Here is a 25,419-nt window from a genome sequence, read left to right as displayed (position 1 = left end):
TCGGGTTGAATGAATACTTAAAGAAAAATATCAACATTATCCATAGGCTTTAATCAAGATCTAGAGTTCTACAACATAATATTGAAAATCTGCAGAATGCAGTCCAAAATTTCTTGGCATGTTAATAATCAGGAAAATCTCAAACCCCTGGAAAAGATCACCTGAAACCAATACAGCAGACACAGACATTAGAATTATCTGACAAAAATATTTAAGCAACTATTATATAAAAAAGCGCTCCCACTAGTAATCATGAACACTGCTGAAATCATGGGAAAAGTAGAAAAGTATCAGTCAAGAAATACATGACATAAAGAAGAGCCAAATGGAAACTTGGAATTGAGAAATACAATAATCAAAATAAAAAAAATACTTCTGATGGGTTAACAGCAGAGTGGAGATGGCAGAGGAAAGACAGCCGCAGGCAAATCAGCTGGAGGCCCATTTGTCACGACTTTTCACTCATCATCTCTCTGTTTTACTTAGCCGGTGTGGCATAACAAACCCATCACAATGAAGTGGCTTCAACTGGAAACAATTTGTTATTTCTCCCCATTCTGGTCTTGCTTGGACCCATTCATGTTCCAGCCATTCGCTGGAGGAGTGGTTGGGCTGGGAGGCCCAAGGTGGCCTCACTCATAGGTCTGGCACTGGTGCTGGCCGTTGCCTGGACGGCTGCAGTCCTCCTTGAGCCCTCTCAGCCTCGGGAGGCTAGCTGGGGCTTCCTCACAGAAGGGTGGTCTCAGCGCTCCAAGTGGGTGAGACCAGAAGCCACAAGGCTCATTAAGGCCTAGGCTGAAATTCACCCAATGTCACCTTTGTCATATTCTACTGAGTAAAGTACATCACAAGGACAGCACAGAGATAGGGGGGAAATTAGACTATTTCTTGATGAAAGCAGCAGCTACACAACTTTGCAAATGGATGTGGACACAGGGAGGCATGAGTCATTTGGATCATTATTTCAATGCTCCACCACAGCCTTCCTGGGGAATTAATACTGCAGTCCCAAAGGCCACGGAACTACAATTACTGTGGTAGTGGAATAGAGTGTGAGGCTCAGAGAAATGTAGTGTTTTGCCTAAGACCACACATGTGGAAAGTATGAAACTAAATCCCATGACTGCTGATTCCACTGAACAGTACTCTTATCTTTGAGATGAACTGTATAGTATTTTGAACACTTTGTCTGTTTAACAGGTAGGAGAATAATGAACAACACTTATATAACGTGTTCATAATCATTCTTCATTCAGATCCATTTTGTGAAGGGAATAAATGCAGGCACTTGTGAAGTCTATGGAAAAAATGAAGTAAAGTGATAAAATAAGAGCTAGTCCTTATGTAGCAATAAAGCTCTTAACCTGTTCTGTGCACCAAAGCACAGTGCATACAGTCTCCAGAGTTTCACTCAAAGCTTAATTTCTTGACTGAGGTGCAAGTCATATACCATGAAATTAGCCACAGACCATTTTAAAGGGCACAGTTCAGTGGTTTTTGGTACATTCACTGAGTTGTGCACCCATCATCTCTATCAAGGTCCAAGACATTTTCGTCACCCCAGAAGGTGACTGGGTGCCCACTCTGCAGCCACTCCCAATTTCTCCATCCCCAAACCTCTGGGAACCATGAGTCTGCTTTCCTTCCATGGATTTGCTTATTCTGGATGTTTCCTATAAATGGAATCATCTGAGCATTTGTAACTGGCTTCTTCACTTAGCATGCTTTCATGGTTCATCCGTGTTGAAGCACATATCAGCATTATGTTTTTTTTTATGGACAATGGGAATATAAGTAACATTCCTAATACTCTGTTGTATGGCTATACCACATTTTATTTTTCTACATATAAGTTGATGAGCATTTGGACTGTTTCCACTTTGGGGCTATTGTGAGTAGTGTTGCTTAATGTTCATGTACAAACAGTTGTTTGGATACCTGCTTTCCATTTTGGGGGGTATACGGTTAGGAGTGGAATTCATGGGTCATATGGGAATTCTATCAAAGCTTAATTTTGATTCTAGGTTTTGACACAAGACTTCTTAACACAGTTAATAGCCACTAATAAGAGAGCAGTCACCTGCTGTCATTATTACCTTATCTCTAAAGTCAATGTGGTTCTGGAGGATGGCTCTGTGGTAGGTGGCTGTCCTCACAAAATCTTGCATCATATTCTGCTGCTGGGAAATGCAGCCATAAAACTATAAGGAAAAGAGAACAGAGAGAGAGTGAACCACCCACAGGGCAGCACCTTCAAGAGCATCTGGTTCCTACAGCCACCCTGGGCCAGCCAGGCTTAGCCTAGCACCCAGGGAAGCTGAGGCTCTAACAGAGGCAGTGATGGTCCACACTGGCCCTATTCGTGAGGCTTAGAACTCTAAGTAGATTCCAGGCTTCTGACTGCTATTCCAGACAACAGTCTGAGGCCTAGATCTTGGCCAGGTAAGTGCATACATGGCCTTCCTTTCCAAAGCCGATGTTATGAAAGAGCACAGATCAAAAATAGAGATAAGAGAAAGGGGCTAGGGCCAAAACAGATGGTGCCAATGAGCCCCATCAGCCTGGAGAGAAAAACAGCTCTTGGAGAGAACTCCTGGTTGAGGGTAGGGCAGGGCCCAAGGTAGTGACGGTGATAACCTCGTGAGGCCAGCCAGGTCGGGAAACTGGTACACCCAAATCCATGAGCAGTGACAGTGATGGGTATCTTCTTTGTAAGTGCTATCATTTGTTAATTTTCTATTGCCAGGAACCATTCTAAGTGCTTCACATATATCCTAACCTCAAATTAAATCATCACAACAATCAGATGAATAATGTCCTTGGCTGAAGAAACTGAGGTTCAGAAACATACAGAAACTTGCCCAAGTCCTGACAACATGGTAAGTGACAGAGGAGGGCTTCCAACCCAGGGGATGGCACTGCTGCTGCCCAGGGGCCATGCTTTCAGAAACACTGCAGTGCAGTATCCATCGTCTCCTCTCTGCCCGCCGCCCTGCTCAGGTGCATTCACAGCTGTGCATCCCCCTGAACAAGTCAATTCCACTCACGCCAACTTCCCTGACCTGGAAGTATTGTGTGGCAGACGCCTCTTCTGTCCGCTGGCTAAACACTGAGTATTTCTTTTTTTCATCCCGGCATCTTTTCAAGGTTTTTGAAAATGCGCTGAATTCTGCAAGGAGAAAGAAGGAAATATGTGTCTACACCCTGGAAACCACAGAACTCACCAGTGCACTTTACAAAATTCCAACTGAGAAAATATTGGAAGATTGTAACAGCATGTTCATCCCTGAACACACGCATGATAAGGAATGGCAAGGTGGAAATGGGTACTACTCCGAGGTGTGACACCCTTATTTACACTTGTCAGACCTATTTCCATTCACAAATGTCAAGTGAGAGAGCATAATGGAACACAGACAGCGACGGGCTTATAGAATTCTCCCCGCCACAGTGCTCACAGAGCTTCCGGGCCTGTTCGCAGTATGTGCCCTGGGGACGGTGATTGCTGATAATACAAAAAAGGATGTATATGTGAATACAAAATATATGTGAATGCAAATGAACATGTATATGAAATCTCATTCTATTACATAGTGACAGGGTTGTTTTTTTCCCCACAGTATTCTCTAGGCATATAGAGGAGAGTTAAAATGGCTGGGATATGTGAATACAAGGGAATGTTTTCTATTTCAGGAAAAAATGTAAAAGTGCAGGCTCAAAAAAACTCAGAAATGTTGTTACTGATAGATAACACAGTATGTACAATTGTCAAATTTAGTGACTTCTGCCTTAAAAATGTCTCTCAAATCCTGCCCTGCAGCACTCACTGCCTGTGGCCTCCCCCATCTGCACCTGGAGTTGTGACCAGGTCGCACAGCCCACGCTGGGTCCCTGACGCCCAGCACGCTCTGCTCACCGTGAGCTCCAACCCCGCACGGTCTCTGCCCGTGTGGGTATCCACGGCCTGTCTCCTTTCGCACACACGACCTGCACTGCATCCTCCACGTGTCTGTCATGCTGAGGCACTGACATAGTCCCATGTCAACCTGGTCCTGGCCTGGCTTCTGGACTTTGAATCTGTTTAGATTACCTTTTGACATCAAACTCCTATTCATCTTCCAGTTGCAGTTCAACCAGCATTTCCTTGTTCCATATTTACAGCAGAATTAGTTGCTGTAAAACAGTGGGCCTCAGTACTTGGCTATTAATCAGAATCACCTGGGAAGAATTTTTAAAATCTGGATACTGAACCCTCATCCTGCATCTGCTAATTCGACGTTGTGGTGGTGGGACAAGGCACATCTATTTTTTTATCAAAAGCCTCCAGAATTAGTCTCCATGTGTAGCTGGGGATGACAACCTTTGCTCTAATCTCATTCTTTCAGTTTACCATTGTCTTTCATATTTTACTGAATTTATCAATCTTAAAAATGCCCATCTATCTGTATCACTAAGGGCATGACTTAGGTGTTCCAGCCTTATTTATCTTATTTATCTCTTCAAAACATGGTGCTTACAGAACAGTCCCCCAATAAAAGGTCTAAAATGTAAATTTGGAGAAATGACTAATGAATTTGGTGAAACTGTTTTCAACTGGTGAGGCAGCTCTGTGAAGCTCTGGGGTTATTCCATGTGGGGGCAGTTAAAACACATTTTTTTAGAGAATAAATAAGTAAACATACCTAACACAGCTCCTTTTGCTTAAGGGAATGCCTTCTATGCTAAAGAAACTTGGAGATGGATAAAGGGAGGGAATCTTGGTGGAAATATAAATCAGGATTAGATAAAATATATTCTGAACAATCAATGTTTCCCTACATTATACAGCTCATTCCAATTTATAAACCCTTATTTAGCTAGTGTTCCCATATGGATGGATCTCTCTTTTATGAAAATAGAATGGTTCTTTAAATTTATCTCCATTATGAAATTTTCTGTCAATTCTTTACCTTTTGCTATTATGTCCTTATAAAGGAAATCATGTAAATAATGATTTAAAAATAATTAGAAAACCAACACATGAAAAATATTAAAAAGTTACAAAACTCAATAAATAAAAAAAGAAAAGAAAAATCCTATTACACAAGCTGCTAATTATTATTAACATTTTGGGGTATGTTCTTTTGAGGTGTGTGTGATGTGTATGTCTGTAAACGTTTCTCTTCTTCACAAAATCGCATTGTATTATTTTATAACCATGTCTTTTTATTTAAAATTCTATGAATAACTTTCCAAGTCATTGAGTTGTCTCTCCTTGACCTCATTGTTAATGGATGTATGTTTTAATGCCAAACGCACAGAAACAGAGAACAGAAGGGCGGCTGCCAGGCTCTGGGCCAGGGGAAGTAGAGAGACAGTGGTAATGGTGTGCACACGTTCAGCTGTAAGATGAATGGGGTCTGTCTGAGATGCTAACACGTAACATAACGACTGTAGTTGCTAAAACTGTATTGTAACTGATGTTTACTAAGAGAGAACTTAAATGTTTTCACCAAAAAATAAAATAAAATAAAATAAAAGTAAATAAAAGTAAATAATAGTAAATAAAATAAAAGTAAATAAAATAAAAGTAAATAAAATAAAAGTAAATAAAATAGAATTCTCAGACATACTAGAAAAAAAATACTGGATAACAGTAACCATCTCTAGTGCCCCGACACCTCTCCAGCTCCCTCTGCATTCCTGGAGGCTGCCAGCAGTGCTCCCCCACCCGTCAGGGAGCCCTCTGGCTCACTGTTTGGGTTCTCGAAGCCTATCGTAAATTCACTTGTTCAACAAATAGTCCTTTTTTCTTACTGAATTTAGTGGGGTGACATTGGTTAATAAAATTATATAGGTTTGAGGTGTACAGTTCTATGATACATCATCTGTATATTATACTGTGTGTTAACCCCCCCAGTCAAGTCTCCTTCCATCACCGTTTATCCCCCCTTTACCCTCTCCCACCTCCTCCACCCCCTTTCCCTCTGGAAATCACAGTAAGGAAAGTGTCTATGTCTGTGTCTGTGAGATGGGTTTTGTTTTTGCTTGTTCCTTTCACCTTTTTCATCCAGCCCCCAACCCCTCTCTCCTCTGACAGCTGTCAGTCTGTTCTCTGTATCTATGAGTCTGTTTGTATTTTGTTTTTTAGTTTATTTTGTTCACTAGATTCCACATATAACTGAAATCATATGGTACTTATATTTCTCTGACTGGCTTGTTTCACTTAGCATAATACTCTGTACATCCATCCATGCTGTCACAAAAGGTAAGATTTCCTTTTTTACAGCTGAGTAGTATTCCATTGTGTAAATGTACCACAGCTTTTTTATCCACTCATCTACTGATGGGAACTTGAGCTGCTTCTAATCTTGGCTAATGTAATTAATGCTGCAATAAGTATAGGGGTGCACATAGTCTTTCAAATTAGTGTTTTTTGAGTTTTTTTGGATATATTCTCAGAAGTGAGGTTGCTTGGTCAAAAGGCAAGATCCATTTTTAATTTTTTGAGGAAGCTCCATACTTCATTCCATAATATCTAAACCAATCTGCATCCCACCTACAGTGCATGAGGGTTCCCTTTTCTCTACATCCTCACCAACGCTTGCTTGTTGATTTATTGATGTTAGCCATTCTGACAGGTATGAGGTGATATTTCACTGTGGTTTTAATTTGCATTTCTCTGATGATTTGTGATGTTAAGCATCTTTTCATATATCTATTGGCCATCTGTATATCCTCTTTGGTGAAGTGTCTATTCAGGTCCTTTGCCCAATTTTTAATTGGATTGTTTTTAGTGTTGAGCTTTATAAGTTCTTTATGAATTTCGAATATTAACTTATCAGATATGTCATTGATGAATATGTTCTCCCATTAAGTGGGGTATCTTTTCATTTTGTTAACAGTTTCCTTTGCTGTGCCAAAACATTTCAGTTTGATATAGTCCCATTTGTTTATTTTTTCTTTTGTTTCCCTTGCCTGAGGAGATATATCAGAAAAAAATATTGCTACAAGAAACATCCGAGATTTTACTCCCTATGTTTCCTTCTAAGATTTTTATGGTTAATATTTCACGAAGGAGGCAAGGACATTCAATGGGATAAAGACAGTATATTCAGCCCTGGCTGGTATGGCTCAGTGGATTGAGAACCAAAGGATCACTGGTTTGATTTCCAGTCAGGGCACATGTTTGAGTTGCGGGCCAGGTCCTTAGTGTGGGGAAGAGACAACCACACATTAATGTTTCCCTCTTTTTCTCCCTCTCTTCCCCTCTGTCTAAAAATAAAATAAATAAAATCTTTTCAAAAAGACAGCGTATTCAATAAATGGTGTTGGGAAAATTGGATATGTGCAAAAGAAAATGAAACTAAATACCCTTCTTACACCATATACATGAATAAACTCAAAATGGATGAAAGACTTAAATGTAAGACTCAAAAGCATAAAAATCCTAGAAGAAAAAAGTCTTTTGAATATTCTCCATAAATACAGAGATATAATCTTCTCTACCATACAGATACTAACCAAGCTCAAGACAGTTCCATGCCAAGGCCACAATTATTCCTTTTGATTCTCAGTGTTGACTTAGGTTTCTTCTTGACAAACCATTACTTCTCCATTTTACCATGTAGTTACATGGTAACATTCAGGGATCAATAAAGACTCCTGAGACACACCATTTGTTTTTCTTAAAAGACCATATTGAAGGGATCTGTTTTTGTTTGCTTGCTTTTCTTAAATAGCTTCTATTTACAAGCGATACAGTCTGTGGTGCTTTACAAAAAAAAATTATTTACCTAGATACTAGCACCTTTCTGTGCCAAGGAAGGGTAATACCTGCCTGCCTGCCTCAGCTGTTCTGGCCACATGTCCCATATTATACCAGAAAATCCACAACTGACAATATGATACTCAAGGTGTAGATTTAAAAAATATAGTAATACATCACACTGTTGCCAGTGTCCATGGGCTATGGATGTATATTCCTTGGCTGATCTCTTCCCATCCATTCCCCGTCAAGATCTGCCAGCTAGTTCCATGCATCCATGAATCTGGTTTTATTTGTTTGTCAGTTTACTTTGTTCATTGCATTCTCTATATAAGTGAAATCACGTGGTACTTGTCTTTTTCTTACTGGCTTATTTCACTTAGCATAATACTCTCTAGGTCCATCCATGCTGTTGCAAAGGGTAAGAGTTCCTTCTTCTTTTTTTTTTTTTTTTTTTTTACAACTGAGTAGTAGTCCATTGTGTAAATGGACCACATCTTTTTTATCCATCCATCTATTGATGGGCACTTGGGTGGTTTCCAGACTTTGGCTATTATAAATAATGCTGCTATAAACATAGGGGTACATAGGTTTTTTCTGCTTAGTGTTTCATATGAGTGCCTAACCACTATGCTGTACATCTGAAACTAATACAGAATGAATTATACTGAAAATAAATAAATAAGTAAACTCACTTACTCTAGTCATTGTTGCAGAACTGGTTTTGGGCTGTCTTGAATCATTTATAGACAGCCTGTTTTAATTCTCTCCAGTCTATCAGCTCAAGTGTGCCAAAACTCTTTTCACTGGGCACCTAAAGAAGCTATCATTCTCCTGCAGTCAGTATACAAACAGGAGAACAATGTTGACCACATGCCCCATTCAGTTCTCCTTCTCTCGGCTTTGTGGTGCTTTCCCCTTGGAATGGACGTAGCTTAGGATAGACTGCATTTATTCCCCCATCTCCTACCCGGTTGGGGCTGGAGACACAGGATGGCACCTAGGGTATCGTTTCGGCAGGATGACTGTGGTGCCAACAGCTGCGATGGCCTTGTCTCCATTGCCCTTTATGAGCTCCCTGCACATCATGTGGCATAATAATTACTACTTTGTCTGGATATTTATTTAAATATAGAGTCTATGAAGGTCAAAAGATGTATTCACCATTAAGTCTTAGTGCTTAATATGATACTTGGCACATAGTATCAAATAAATATCATTGAATGAATGAGTGGATGAAAACACTCTCTTTTCCCCTTTCCTGTCTTTCTATTACTACTACTACTACTACTATTACTATTATTATTATTATTATTATTATTATTATTATTTTGGTATCCCTTTCCAATCTGACCTCCTGGCTGGTCCAATTCTCCCAAAGTGATTACCTTAGAATTGATGGTTTATTTTTCTCACTAACTCAGTTATTCCCTAATCAGAGGTGAACTTAACCTTTTGGTCTCAGTTGCTCTATCTTTTAGCACATTTAATTAATCAAAAATTTCTTCTAGTTAGGTATCACTGGAAGAACCAAATTATCTTTTGTCTATGATCCATGTTAAGTCAAAATCTATTCACCATCTGAACTCCTAAATTGCAATACTACTATGCTTCTGTGTATCTTAACAAAGAGGAACATAATATTTGCATAAGAAAGTTTCCATACCTTCTTCATCCCAACTCCCAAAGTGAGGCAACTGCAAACTGGATTTTAGGAAGTTTTCTGTACAGATATACAGTGCATGTGCATGGCAGTGTGTATCCATGCCCACATTCCCAGAGAAAAGCATCAGGTGGTGGGAGGTGAAGCAGGAGAAAAATGAATACATTCTAACCGTAAATACTTGCAGAGAACTCTGCTGCTGAGTAAAATTAAACATAAGGGTGGTCCTAAGAAGAGTCTCATATAAGCAGGTTTACTGAGGGAAGTAGTAAAAGGAGTTAGAAATGAAGTAGATTCTCTGAGTGCCCACCATAGATACATAGCATTATTATGAGACACTGTATATTTCTGTGGCATCTGTAGGAAAACTAGAAAAATGGACTGCTTCTCCAGACTGCAAGCTAATGTCCCCTTCATTGCTTTTAGTCCCTTTTTTTTAAAAAAAAAAAAAGAATTTGTTCTCATTCCTTGAAAGCAATTGCCAAATCAACCTCTCTTAAAACAAAGGTACTTATAAGGTCTAAGAAATTCAATGTATTATTTGGTTTTTCTCTTCTTTCGAAGCCTTACAATTAGCAACCAAACCTATAATTTGCAATCTATATTAACACTTACCTAATACTACTTTTGCGCAACAAAAACATTAGTACAGCAATTTTTAACCTTTTTCATGTCATGGCACACATGAACTAATTACCAAAATTTTGCAGCACACCAAAAAATCTATTTTTTTGCTGATCTGACCAAAAAATAGGTGTAATTTTGATTCACACAAGATAGCTATTGTTGGTTTGGCTGTTGTCATTTTTGTGTACAAAAACCAAAGGGAACAGAGGTCAGTGCCCCTGACTAAACAGTCAGGTATTGCATGTTTTCAAAGCTCTTGTGGCTCACCGCTGTGCCTGTCACAGCACACTGGTTGAAAATCACTGCATTAGTACAAAGCACTGGGAAAGACTACAGGGAAGTATTTTGTGTTATTTGTCACATCTCTAAATGCCAAAAATTTTATGCAAAACAACTGGGCCATGGATCTTGTCAAATTTCAAAAGCAATTTTTATGCACGTCTTCAAAACCAATTAAACACTTAATGAGATGAGCAGCAGTGACCTAAACATTAATAAAAGAGTGGGCTTCATCATTCAAGAAAGGACAGATTGTTCATATGTTTGAACGCTGAGCCAGGTCTCTGATCCCTTTGGGATCTTAGTGCACTTGCCCTGACACATCACCCATCAATGAGGAAACACGCATTCTGAAAACTGTGTAGTCTCCAATAAGCAGAAGCATCACGGGTCAGCCTTGGCCAGAGGAATAACTGACTGAGCCAGAGAAGAAACGATTCTAAAGAAAGGATATCAGTGAAAACTGTTGTTGGCAAGTGATGGAAACTCTACTTAACTGAGATAGGAACTGTATGGCTTACAAAACTGAAAAATCCAGGATTAGAATTTTATTTACAAGAATGCTTGTGTCCAGGAGTTTGAATGATATTGTTAATATTTTCTTCTCTCTTTTCCTCTCATCTCTCCACACTCCCCTTCTCTTTTTCCTTCCCTCCCCTTCACCTTTCCTTTCCCTTTCCTTCCCTTCCCTTCCCTTTCCTCCCCTTCCCTCCCTTTCCCTCCCCTCCCTCTCTCTCTCTGCTTCTCTCTTTCACTATTACTATTCCTATCTCTCTATGTCCCTCTTTCTTACTTCCTATTTCTCTGTTTTAGCTTCACATACAGGCAGGCATCCCCCTCACAGGAATAGATGACCATCAACATCTCCAGAACTACCTTTCTACTAGCTCAGTAAGCTCAGGACTTCCAAAATATTCCAACAAAAGCCCCAAATTGAGTCTCATGGAACCAGGTTAAATTAAAGTCCCATAGGCCCATCTCTGAATCAGTTGCTATAGCCAGATATCAGTGCCAGTTGACAAGACTTGAGTTGGCCCTATCTATTTCAACCTACATCATACTATATTCTGGAAGTGAATCTGCCAATTTGCCATTTGGCTCATTTCAACAGTTGTGTTTTAAACCTATTACAGTGAAGACCCTCCTATATTTACATTACTTAGGATCAAAATTGAATTCCACAAAGACTCCTGATCACTTGAAGGTCACCAGATGTGGAGAAAGACAAGTGGTATCTCAGTTCACTAAGTGAGATCAGAATTCACCTTCTGGAGCACTTAACATATATTCACAGAGGGACTAATTTATTTATGTTGCTCCATAAGCTGTTATTCAATTAGTTTCCGTGGCTTCCAAGGCCTCAGCACGCCTCCCAGCAAGCACAGCAGCACAGGTGAACACTGAACAGGTGGCGCATTCCCAATCTGATTAGATTTACACAGTTTTTAAAACGATGTTTAATAACTTACATCAACATTTTTATGGCCATCTATGATCTACTGCATACATTCTCAAAACATACCATGACTTTCGGTAAGCATTAGTATAACCTGACATAAAATTTAAAAAAATGAAGTAGCAGCCTGTAGCTTGAGTACATACTGTTTGGGCACTTCATTTTGCCAAGTGAAAATTTAGCATAATAGGTAGACACAGAAATCTCTCTGGGCTTTCTCTTTATATATTAACTGAAGACAAAATAAGACAAAATTACCCATAAATTCAGTTGTGAAATTCTGTATTTGGTGCAAGGCAAAAGAAAGACAGGACTTTGTACCTGGCAGACTTGAGGTTTCAAGTCACACCAAAAAATTCAGCTCAGAGGATAAGTAGGTTATTTTTGTCTTGCAATGCACTTTTAAGATCTAGCTCTCTTCCTGCTCAAACATGGATTTAACAATAATAACTACACAGTTTTGCTGTCTTAATTTTTAAGAAATCAAAATATACCTACTGTAGCTTGTTCAACAACATAAATCTGTAACTGTCTAAGGACATGGATGTGCATGTGTCTTCTTAGCTCGATCCCTTTGTTCTTCTCTCGTTTTCTCTCTCACGTTTGCACGGCTGGTCCGATAGGTGCAAATGACTGAGCAGAGACTACATCCAGCCCCCAGCCATTTTAAAGTTTTAAACCATCATGTGTCTTAAAAATCAGAAACATCTCAGGAAATGTGAGTTTCTAGCTAAAATTGTGCAGTCATCTCCCTGGGCCTGAATTTCTCTGTGGCAATCATCAGCATGAGGGCAGTGGCCGATGCCACCTTTTGAATGAATACCACACCCCCAGTTCCCCACAGCTGCCCTCTTCTTTTATTTGTGATCAGCTCACTTCATGCATTTTCATGACCTGCCTGGACACAGCAGGCATTTGAGTCTGTGTGCCCATATCCCCAAGGATCAATTATAAAACTCAGTGGACAGCAAGTCTGCAATGTAAAATATCCATTACTTCCCTTCTATTTGTGAGCATCATGAAATCATAAAAGCCAAATGACAGTCAAACACACTTTATCATGCTGTCTTTTTCCTCAATTGTTTCATCTTAATCTTACGGGAGTAGTTATGGAGTTTATGGCACTCCCATTATTTGCCTATTTTGTGCAGACACTCATCAGAGCAGGTTCAGAGTCTAGAGCTGTTAAAGAAAATCCTATGGATTAGTCACTGCCATTCCTAAACAACCTCTTTTCATATGGATAAAGTTACTGTGGACTGACCTACAGTGTGATTTCAGCTGTGAAGGTGAGTTTTCACTAGACCACCCATGCCCCTAACCTTCCCCTGTAATTGTGGATGACCTAGGGGACTCAGGAGTGTGACATCTGCAGTTGAAGACCAATTCCAATTAGGAAGCATGCCCACAGCACTGCAATGCATTATCAGCATCCCCTAACAAACGGACCCAACCATCTACTTTGATTACAAGCAACCAATGGATTTAGCAACAGTTGAATGAATGCTTCCTGGTTGACATCCATCTGCACTATTCTCATATAGAATGGGGGATAACATGGACCTAAAATCAGAACAATTAAATCCAGGGGTACTGGTTATCAACAGTGTTTTCATATCTACAACCAGCAGTTCTTTTTATATGTGTGGCTTACCTGAAGCTTTAACTGCACCCAGCTTTAGAATGAGTGGTGAGTTTAGAACCCTGATACTCTGGTATGAAGGATATTCCAAATTTTATTTGGAAGCCACTTGAAAATTTTTCTTCAGATCTACATGCCAAAAGAAGCTTCACTAGACATATTCTGCTTACTTGCCACTGTTCCCTTAAGGACACTGGGAAATCTGTAGATCAATAGTGTTTCCTCCTTTGCTTGGGTGCCAAGATTCTCAGAGCCAAAATTATGGGGTGGAAGTAATATGTGTGGGTCTTATAATATGCAGATTTGTGTTTTAATTTCCTCTTGGCATTGGTCTTCTGTGCTTTCTGTACCTCCCCTGGACTTGTATAAATGGGTATGGAAACTAAAATCCTCAGTGGAAAATGTTGGCACATGCATGCATGGATGAATGATAGATAAAAAGATTGATCTATTAATTCCATCATGTTTATGGAAAGACAAACACTGGTTAAATCATTCTGCAATTTTCTGCCTCACTTTCTACACAATAACCAACCCTGCTCTGAACAGCAAATACAAGAACTTTGGAAGCAACAGTGTTGGTCCCATATGCTGAAAGCAGATGGGAGCTGCACTGTCTTCACAGTAGCAGCTGCCCAGGAACCAAAGTGTAGAGGAGGAGGCTGGGGACAGAGCATGAGTGGAGAGAAACACAAGAGAGCAATCAGGAGCCGAGAAGAGGGATGCTTCCTGCTACCAGTCTCAGCCATGGTTAAAAAACAAGCATGCATTGACGAACTGCTACATTTGATAGTGTTTTCAATTTATGGTCTCACTAAATTCAATCCTCACAGCCAAGAGGTGTGATGATCTCCACTGTGCACATGAAGAAGAGCTTCAGACATGGTTTCCTCCAAGTCAAATTAGCAAGGCCGGTGTTCATTCCAATACCAGTCTCTACGCTCCAGAAAGCGGGGAATTCTAAAACATAGGAAGTCCTTGAGTGGCATGTTCTACTTTGGAAGATGCTGTCTTTACCAATCAAGGATGTCAGGGAAGAAAAGGAGCAGAGATAAAATTAACATGTAGCACATCAATGTAACATAAGTAACACAGAAATGACTTAATGGGAACCAGAAAGATTGGCTAGACAGGGAAATGTTTTTGATTCCAAATGTTATGAAATCATGACAGAAATGGATTCTCTGGGTATAACTACAGAATTTTCTTTGGAGATGTTTCTTTTAACACCAGTTATTATTCTAGGTTGGCAAAATTTAGCCAAATTATAAAAATTACTCTAGCTGACTCCTCACTATTCTTATGAACCAAGTAACTGTCTATTTTATACTGTGTGATTTATCACAGTAAAACAACAAGAACATCAGGTTAAGAGTGATGTGAACACTGCAGCTGAACAACACATCACTCATTAGTGTACCCTCCCTGCTCCTCACTGGTAATAACCATTTGGTGTCCATCCACAGACAACAGTGCCTTTGTAAGAGCTGTGGGACCAGCATCATACATCAAGTGACCCAGGAGGGTAGTGGACACACAGATGTTGGTCACAGCTGTGGACCCTGCAGTAGCCCATGATCCAGCTCCAGCCCCTCTTAGCCATGGCCCAGGAACCCCTGGAAAACACTGTCCTAGAAATCACCCATGGATGAGAGAGTCTTTGTGAAAGTCCAGGTTTCCAGCACAGAAGTGCCAGCACATGGTTGGAGCAAAAAGGTACAGATTTGGATGCATCAGAGAGGATAGTAAGAACAGTTTGACTTTACCTGCATTACTCCTCCCCGCAGCCAACACAGATTAAGGACAAGGGAGGTCTTCTCAGACTTTGATTGCTACCATGGAAAAGGTGAGAGCACGTAAGCGAGCACCTGGCTTCCCCAGCTATCCAGGACACTGCCAAAGAGGCTCATTTCTCTCTCACCACACTCAGAATAGTGAATCAGGAGCAGCATGACTTGAGAGATGGGGAGAGAAGGGGAGAGCGGCAGATAGGACTCTTGGAAGGCATTAAAGGAACACAGATCTTTCTAACCACTGCATGGACTTCCATCAAGAAGCCTGCCCATAAGCCACTAGTAATACTTGTGTCTGTTGACCTCTCCAAATAGCCTATGGGCATCCCCAGTGCTCCCTGCACCTCTTCCACACACATCTTCACCCTGTGGCCAGCTCTCTGTGCAAGTTCCCGGGGGCAGCAGTGACAACAGGCAGCTAGTGAGCATATCCAGAGAGCTGGGCCAAATTTGTGGGCCACGGAGAAACCACAAGGTTGAGCTTTAGCACCACCTTTAGGAGAACAAAGGGAGTCTGTAAGCACTCAGCCTGGTGCTTTGCAGGATCAAAAAAAAAGGGTGTTTAAGCTTAAGAATTCTGCCATAGGCAGGGCAAGAAACATGGCCAGGTGTATTCATAGAAGGTCTGAGCCTTAGAATCATTAGCAGGGCTAATGGAAGGTGTCACACTCCCAATTAGTAAGGACTATAGGACGTGATGCTACTTCAGATGGAAGGCAGTAACACATAATGGCCAGGAACATGAAAAATCAAGAAAACATGACATCACCAGAGAATTGCATTAATCTTCTAGTGACCAGTCATAAGAACATGGAGCTCTGTGACTTACCCAGTACACAATTCAAAATTGCTGTTTTAAGGAAACTCAATGGGGTATAAGAAAACACAAAAACAGTTTAACAAAATAAGGAAAACAATACATGAACAAAATAAGAAGATTGTCAGAGACGGAAATAATAAAAAAGAATCACATGGAAAGTCTGGACCAAAAAATGAATAAAATGAAAAAAAAATGCAATAGAGAACACCAACAGCAGAACAGATTAAGCAGAAGAAAAAAATCTGTGAGTTAGGAAACAAAGGGAAAAGAAAAAAAAAGAATAAACTAAGCATATCTGAATTGTGGGATTTCATTTAAAAAATTTTGCAAATTATTGGAGTTCCAGAAGGACAAAAGAGGGTGGCAGAAAACTTACATAAAGAAATAATAGATGAGATTTCCTACATGTGGAGAGAAATTTGAGTGTTAAGTTCATGAAGTTCATAGGTCACCAAACAATCTCAACCTAAAGAAATTCTGTCCAAGATACATTGTAAAAAAAAATCAAATACAGAGAATTTTAAAAGCAGGAAGAACAAAGCAACTTGCATCTTGCAAGAAAACCCCCATTACAGCGTCTGCAGATTTCTTGGCAGAAACCTTACAGGCCGCAGAGAGTGGGATAATATAGTCAATGGGCTGATAGAAAAAAACTGCTACTGACCAAGAGTCCACCATCTGGCAAAGTTATCTTCCAGAAATGGAAACAAGATAAAGACTTTCCCAGACAAACAAAACATACTTTTCAAGAAATGCTGAAAGGAATTCATCAGGATGAAATGAAAGGATGCTACTTAGTAACATAAAATATGTAAAAAATACAACACACTGGTGAAGATGATAAGCACACAGTCAAATTCAGAACACTCTCATACTGTAATACAGTGGTGTGTTAACCACTTAACTCTAGTACAAGAGTTAAAGGATAAGAGCATTAAAACGAACTAGAGTTACAATAATTTGTTAACAAGTACACAACATAAAAAGAGGTAAATGAAGACATGAAACTAAAGCTGAGTATAGGGGAGGAGAAAGAAGGCACAGTTTTTGTGTGACTGAAATTAAGCTTTTATCAGTGTAAAAAAATAAATATTTTATTTATAAGCTGTTTTATGTAAGCCTCATGATAACTATGAAGGAAAAACCTACAGAATATTCACAAACAATAAGGAGAAGGCTATCAAAGTATTCCACTATGGACATCATCAATTTACAAAGGAGAACATCAAGAGAAGAAAGAACAATGGAACTACAGAACAAGCCATAAGACAATTAATAAGAGGGCATCAGTAAGTCCCTGCCTATTGATAATTACTCTAAATGCAAATGGACTAAATTCTCCAAGCAAAAGGCATGGAGTGGATGGATGGGTAACAAAAACAAAACCTGAGTGTGATGCCACTTGCAAGGGACTGGCTTCACCTCCGAGGACACACACAGGATCAAAATAATGAGACAGCTGTTCAACTGGAAACCAAAAGAGAGCAGGAGCAACTACACTTACATAAGAAAAAATAGGCTTTAAGTCAAAACTGTAAACACAGGCAAAGAAGGTCCTTGTATGCACCCAGCACTGTAGCATCTAGACACATTAAGCAAACAATAGGGAATCTGCAGGGAGAAATAGACAACAATACAACAGTAGTAGTAGACTTCAATACTCCACCACCAACAATGGACCGGTCACCCAGACAACCAATAAGAAAACAGGTCTTGAACTATGCATTATATCAGTGATTTTCAACCTGTGTTATCTCAGGGCACACATACAGTAACTATTAAAATTCTGCAGCATTCCCAAAATATGTATTTTTGCTGATCTGACTAAAAATAGGTATAATTTTGATTCATTCACACCATATGGTTATTATTGTTTTGGCTGTTGTCATGTTTTTATTTGGCAGTCTAAGGGAAAAGAGGTCGGTGCCCCTGACCAAATAGTCAGCTATGGCATGTTTTGCATTTGTTCTCCATGAACGTGGGCTTTATTTGGGGGAAGAGAGGGAGGGGCTAGGACTGGTGGGTATAAGGGGGAGGGGCTTCTCAATTTAGTGTTTAATTTAGTGTATGTTACCTGGAGGTTAGGATAAGTGAGAACAGCTGTAGAAGTGAGAGGAGAGGAAAAGGGAAGGTCATGGAATGGATACTTTCCTCAGGGAAGGAAGCCAGCACCAGGATACAGGGACTGGAGCAAGGAGAGAAGGCAGCCTTCATACACATATACTAAACCCAGGTCACTGGTCTATGCCAGCTTCCCCAACCCCTCTGCCCTATCCCAGCACCTGGCCCAGATGCCTGCCCTGCTAGCTCCCCCAGCTTCCGGTGGAGAGGAGGGGGATGAAAATGTGAGGAATAGTGACACCCCCTATCTCCAGGTCCCCTGCCTAGGAGGAGTGCTCACTCAGCCTGCCCTAAGTCCCAGGCAGAGTCAGCTCAGGAAGCCAGGGTGCAGGCAGGGGAACAATTTTACCCTTTATCACCCTCCTCCCCCGACACTCTGTCTCTCCCAGGCTCCTCACATGAGGGTGCCACTCTTGGCTCCATCATTGTGTTTCTTGCCTTCATTCTTGATCCCCCAGTCTGGCCGTCCTGCCAGCTGAGTGGATTGCTGCAGTTCCTGGCATGAGTCAGTAGGGAACAGCTACCTATGTCCACGGCCAAGGAAGGCTGCTGTGGCCACCTGGAAGACATCCCTGACACTGCGTCCAGAGGAGCAGGGGGAGCACTCCACGGAGAACACAGCCCCCACCTGCTTGGCCAGTGCAGTGCCCTGCTCATGTGTAACAGGGATAAGCCACTGCTTAGACAGCTCCCTCAGTATGGCCAGGTTAGTCCACAGGTCCAGTTTATAGCCAATCAGCACAACCTTGGCATAGGGGCAAAACTTGGGAGTCTCACCTTGCCACTTCTTGAGGACATGGTGCAGTGTTTCTGGTTGGCAAAGGTCAAAGCAGATGAATACAGCATCTGAATCAGGGTAGGCCAGGGCCCAAACGTTACCTCAGTAATGTCGCTCTGCCCCTCCATGCTTCCAGCTATGAGTGGCATCCTGTGCAACCGCCACCCCCCCCAGCCATGTTGCTTCCTCCCCCACCACTGCAGCTGCAGCCCCAGTGGCTGGACTGCTGACACCAGCATCTCCCAGTGGAGGGCAGAGCCCCTACCTTGGTCTACGGAGTCCCTTCTGCCCTAGACAGCATAGAGGTTGAAAACCTCTGGTGTAAAAGTATATTGTGCAGAGGTCAAGAGCTCAGACTCAAAGTAGCCTATCTGGCTTTGAATTGTGGCTCTACCATTTTCTACTTCTGTGACCTTGGACAGGTTGTTTAACCTCTCTGTCTCCACTTTGTCTTTTGTAAAATGAAAATGATAAAATCGATCTCCTGGGTTTGTTGAATAAACCTACATCTATGGGGTAGGCAAAAGCGAGTTTACAGTTGTGAGTGTGTGAAACAAAATTTATAAAGCAGTTGTAATAATCATAACCTGAATGTCTTTTTCCATACGAACAACTGTTAACATGCTTTTGTCCCCACCCCATCCCTACCTCCCCCCAGTATATAAAACACAGTAAGCACTCAGTGTCAGCTCAGATTGGAAATGATCTTATTTTGCTAAAGGAAAATGAGCAGACATAGATGTGAATTTTATCTAAGTAGTCCCTAGGGCTCCCCTCCACTGGGGATCTGTTTTCTCACAATTATAGAAGGGTAGGGTGGCCCTTCCCGGGGTTTTCTTTGAAGGTCTAGCATTGAAATTCGCACCAGCACTATGGAAGGAAGACAGGAAAGCCAGCTTTTCTTGGAAGGCTGCATGACTCAGAACAACCTGAGCCAAGGGCACTAGAGTGCTGGCGGTGAGTCAGCCCCTTATTAAAAAGCATCTATTTGGCTTTGGATTGAGGGTGGGAGGTGGGGGTGTCTGGGGTCAGGGGAGCAGTGGGGGTGGAAATGGAAACTGTACTTGAACAACAATAAAAAAATACAGATAAAAAAGTTAAATAAACATGGGAGTCGAGAAATTTAAAAAAAGAAAAAAAAATACTTGAGGTAGGATTAAGACAGTTCGAGATAAACAAAATCTCAGAGAATTTATAGCTAGCAGACTTATCCCATAAGAAATGCTAAGGGGAGTTCTTGAGGCTGAACTGATAGGACAGTAGACAGAACACCAGGGAAGTAACAACAGAGCTCACCACAACTCACCACATTTTGCCATGTATAATACACACTTTTTTGCCCAAATTTTTGAGGGAAAAGAAGGATGCACATTATATGTGGGTAGTACCTGAAATACCTTGTATCTGTTCTTGTGTTTTGTAATTATTTTTTACATTTCTTGTACCATAATATGTTCAAAAATAAAAGCTAAAATTCCTTTATAATACAAAAAGCAAATCTAATTATAAATAAAAATTGAATTAAAAATTTAAAACAAAAGATTTTTCCTGAAAGTCTGGGCCAAAAATGTGGGCACACATTATACATAGCAAAATATGGGTAAGTATTTATGGGAAAAATTATCTTAAAGTAGTTTTGTTTTGAAATATAGATTGTTAACCTGTTGATTCAACTCTGGCAAAAATGCTAATGAGGAATTCTGTAATTTTAAAAGAGAAACAAATATGCTAACATTTAAAATCATTATATCAAAAATTTCAAATGTAACAAAAATTACAGGAAAGTACTGTATCAAATATAGGAGGTTTGCATTTTTATGACATTACATACTGCTATATTTGTGTAAACTTATAAATAAATGGATTCTGAACCTGTGTTTGAGAAAATCAATGAAAAGCATTTATTGGTCCCTTGTGGTGTCACACGCATAGAACGGGGCTGTGGGGGAGGGGGGTTACAGCAGAAATGAGAAGTCATACTCCCACCTTCCGGGACTGACTGTGTGGCCACACCCACACACACCTACAAGGCAACATGCTGTTGCATATAAATGATGGAGGATAACTTGCATCCAAAATCCCAGGAGACAGAGTGGTGCATACTCACTCCTCAGGGAAGCCTGTGCTCAGACGATGTGAAAGGCAGGCCAGAGGTTGGAGGAATCTGGACAGGCAGGAAGGAAGAAGGGTAATGGACTACAGCAAAGCTCCCAGCAGGGAGGTGTTGGAGTCTGTGCAGGCCCAGAAGGGGCCTGGTTTTCCAGTGTGAGGAGCAGAGATAAGGTCTTATATAGAAGAATTAGAGCTCATCAGAAAACCCATTTGGTAATGTAATGTTAAATGTGAACTTGGATTTGTATCTCATGCAACAGGTAGTCTATGCGGACTTTCTGAGGAGGCTCTGATGACAATTTTAGCAATTTTTTTTCCTTTGGCCCCACCATGGATATCATAGTTGACTTTTTCATCAGTTCCATCAAAATCCATTATGTTGCAACCTGTGTGAGGAAAGGAAGCCTGTTTCTGGCTGTTCTGCATTTCCCAGGGCAGGGTCTGTCTGAAGCACTGTAGGAGCCAGTCTTGACTCCAGTGAGTAAGGAGAAATCTCCTATTTAGGGATTAAGTGTTAATACATGTAAAGTGCTTAGAAGAGTACCTAGCACAAAAGAAACTCTACAGAGGTACTGTTACTCTCTCTTCCTTCTCCTTCTCCTCCTTCACCTTCACCTGCCTAACCCTTCCTAAAAAGGCAGTATGGGACAAAGTATGTATCATAGCTCAGTGGGCCCTGTCCATGCAGCCAGGGCAGCTGAGTACCACCACGCAGGCTGTGCGCTGCACAAAACACATGGACTCTGAAGAGAATGGTGTTGTCTGGAACTATTTTGCACAGTAGCCCTGCACAGGCAAGTCCTCCATGCCATACCCAACTTCCTTTCATACTTCAGAATTCTAGAATAATCTTGACAACCCTTTCTGCTGTCAGAGGAGAAGGCAAATCAAGGAGTGGATGGAGCAGAAACAGTAACAGTGCAAAAATGAGAGAAGTACAATAATTCCCAAAGTAACTAGCAGCTGCAGCAGGTGTTTTGAAGTGCATTGGAAGAAAAGGGTCCTCCTAAAGGGTTTGGGAAAAGGAAGAATGGGAAGATCACTACTTTAAACGCTTAAAATTGAGTAACTGCCATCAAATCACAGAGAAAGCTGTGCAACTGGCATAAAATATCTGATTCAAGAGCATGAGAAACCAGCTTGGCCCAGAACAGCACAAGACACAAGCAATGTGCAACGCGGCAGGGTTCACAGGTGAGGTTGGTTCCGAAAGACTTCAGGACAGAAACTGAAAAGGATCACCACTGTTGCTGAGGAACCTACCACCTCTTTCTGGAGGTCCGATCAGCTGAATATCACTATTACTATAGTTTCAGATGTGTGTCTGTGATCTCTACATCACATAAAAGAAAACAATTTAGAAAACTGTATGCCATTAAAACCATATGGAGGCTCCAGTTATGCATGATGAGTTGCTTTGTTATCTTCTGTCTTTAAGGCCTGAGTTAAAGAAATTCCATAACTAATGATAGGAATATAGCCTAGGTGGTCCCCAGGTGATAAACCTGGTTAAGATTCTAGTTGGTGGCCAGATTGGGCAGAACAAGTAATCTTACAGAGGTAAGGATAAGATTGGCTTTTAAGTGGAAGTTAAAGTAATGGGAACACAAGAAAGTGTCAATTACCATATATGGTACCTTGCTTGCAAATGACTTATTGCCAAATTGCACAAGTTGGATCAGAATGATAGAAACCATTCAATAGAAACTCACGAACAACAAGGTGATATTGGCCATAGCTCAACTGGGTTACATTATAAAGATAAAAAGTGGAAGCTCTGCCTCTGTGGCTGCTGAGGCCTTGAGAAGAGGAAAGAGCAGAGGCGCTGTGAGGGTGATGGGAAAGCAGGACACCAGTGCCGCAGAGCCGCTGCAGATGGTGGGAGACTCGCAGAGGTGCATGGCCTGGCCTCACCATGGCAGTCCCCGGGGGGCTGCTCTTCCTTTCAGCAAACACCCTGAGCATTGCAAAACCCCAGAAGCAGCACTGCAAATGTCATGATGATGAACTGTCCCTGCTGTGCCTCTCCTACAGCTATGATCACTGTGCATGAGTGTGACTGTCACTGAGGCACACAGCCTCTCCCTGCAGGACTCCATGCCCCTGGAGAGTGCAGCTGTATCTAGTTCGTTTGTGGGTCTCCTGTACTAACCAGCCCAGCACCGGGCACACCATGGACCCTGAAAAGAGTGCTGGGCTACTACCTACAGCACATCCAGTATCTCATTTAATCCAGCCACAGTCCTCTGTGGTATATACTAGAATTATCTCCTTCACAATGAGGAAACGGAACCTTAGAAAGATGAAGTAACTACTGTTAAGTTACACAGCTAACGGGTGACAATGCCAGGATTTATACCCCGCCAAAAACCCCTCAGGTTTTTAACTACCATATCACCTTGCCTCTAGATCAGAGATTGGCAAACTATTTTTGTTCAGCCTATAAGTTAAGAACAGTTTTTACATTTTCACATAGTTTTTAAAAATCAAACCAATATTTTAACAATTGAAAATTATATGATATTCTAACTTCAGTGCCCAAAAATTCAGTTTTGCTGGAGCATAGCCACACTCAGGCTTTCACCTGTTGTGTCTGCCCCCATCCCTGCCACAGTGGCAGAGCTGAGCAGTTAGGACAAAGGCTGTATGGCTCATAACACTGAGAATATTTACTAGCTGCCTGTAAGAGGAAAGTTTATTCACCCCATTCCAGACACATAGCCAAGAAGCAGACACTTTTCTGCTCCCAGCTATGCAGGAAGACTGGCACCCAAGGTGAGAGAAATCATGGCGTGACGAGAAGCAGGTCAGGCGGAAAGCACCTCCATCTGAAGGCCCTGGCCGTAGCCTGGTCATACCTGGGACAGGGAGGTGGGCACAAGACACTTGGCTCGGGTCCATTTGCTGGCAGAGGAAATATAGCTGAAGGTCAATGAGGATGTTCAATAAACCATTGATTGATTTAGCCAACTTGTAAGTAATAAGGATCTTATGGATGACTGAGCTCTACAGATGATATGAAAATCCCATTAAGCCTCGAGTCAGCAACCTCCTCTCCTGCTGAGCTCTCTGTGGAGATGCCAACAAGTTGCAGAATTGACAGATTTGAGTATCACCACCCTGTGCTAGGGATGCTAATTGAACATTGACATAGCCAAGAGGCACAGAGCAGCGAGGGAGGGGCAAGCCAGATGCCTGCCTGCACAATCCTGTAAGCACAGGCTGAGAAGGGCCTGGTTGAGCTTCTGAGCATAGCCAGAACCACCCAGTGGAAGGAGCCAGAGGGAGCCCTCAAGGCAAGAAACTAGCCCTGGGCAGGGGTGCACTCAAAAGAGGGGAGGAGATGGTGAATGCTTGCCCCTATGTTTTCTGGGCCTCCTGCCAGATGGTCAAGGCAAAGGACACCAATGCCCATGTAGAGGCTGGGGAAAAGTGGTCATCACATTGATTGTTAACAGATATTCCATACAGGCTGTCAGTAACTGTAACTCGGACTCCACAGTCACTGTCAGCATGATGGCTGCCCTGAAATGCACAGCCTCAGAGAGGGGGAGGTCGCAGAAACCACATCCTTGAAAAACAGTGATAAAATAAAATAAATAAATCACAGGCCTTGGGGCTAGAATCCCCCAGCTTGAGTTTTGTCCCTGACACCACTACCCCCTGCATGAACCTTATCAGGTCACTTAATTTGTCAGATTCTTGGTAAACTCCTATGCAAAATAACTTAAAGAGTTAATTGATGGGTTATGTATCCTGTATGACTCAACATTAGGTTTATTTGCATATACCAAAACAACCCCAAATAATAGTGACTTAAATGAGTGTGACTTATTTTCTTTCCCATACAACAAGTCCTGAACTAGTCAGACCGGGGCTGGTACAGCAGTTCCACAGTCGTATGGACACAGGAACCATGTACCCTTCTCCTCTGATGTGCTCAGAGCACACTTGGCATCCTCAGGGTATCTCATAGTCACAAAGAGACTGCCACAGCTCCAGCAATTATTTCTATGCTCTAAGCAGCAAGAAGCTGAAAGGGGCAGTGGATAAATGGCATACTTTTCTGAATCAGCCCCTGTTAAGGAGATTTCCCAGAAATCCTATACAATAACTTCAGATGTCTTTATTAGCAAAACTGCCTGGCAGGTGCACATTTTAGCTACCATTATTGCCACCCCTAGTAATACAAGACTTCTGATAATATGGAACAAGGAGATTATAGAATGAGGAGGCAATTAGCAGTCTTGGACACAAGTGCTAGCTAGCCTCAAGGGCTGATGATGTTGTTCCCAAGTGATATCCCAATGAATACGAAAGGATATTTTAAAACTGCAGAGAGTCACGCAAATAAGATCCATGCTCTTGGGCTTCCCATTCA

General features: G+C 41.4%; 1 protein-coding gene and 1 pseudogene across 1 annotated transcript in view; both read right to left on the bottom strand.

Annotated features, from left to right (window-relative positions):
• The window catches only part of LOC123819901 (histone-arginine methyltransferase CARM1-like), a 223,307-nt gene that overhangs the window by 110,720 nt on the left and 87,168 nt on the right, over window positions 1-25,419 (bottom strand). Inside the window, exons 4-5 of the mRNA XM_045840500.1 lie at window positions 3,063-3,169; window positions 2,097-2,201 (exon numbers count right to left, since the gene is read on the bottom strand). Coding sequence (XP_045696456.1) covers window positions 2,097-2,201; window positions 3,063-3,169 — 212 coding nt within the window. The remainder of the gene's footprint in view (window positions 1-2,096; window positions 2,202-3,062; window positions 3,170-25,419) is intronic.
• LOC123819814 lies at window positions 18,543-21,413 on the bottom strand (annotated as a pseudogene).

This window comes from Phyllostomus hastatus, unplaced genomic scaffold, assembly GCF_019186645.2.
Source record: "Phyllostomus hastatus isolate PE091 unplaced genomic scaffold, TTU_PhHast_1.1 phas_contig_34, whole genome shotgun sequence".
Classification (NCBI taxonomy): Eukaryota; Metazoa; Chordata; class Mammalia; order Chiroptera; family Phyllostomidae; genus Phyllostomus; species Phyllostomus hastatus.
The sequence above is the reverse complement of the archived record's forward strand: the minus strand, read 5'-3'. Positions and strand labels throughout refer to the sequence as shown.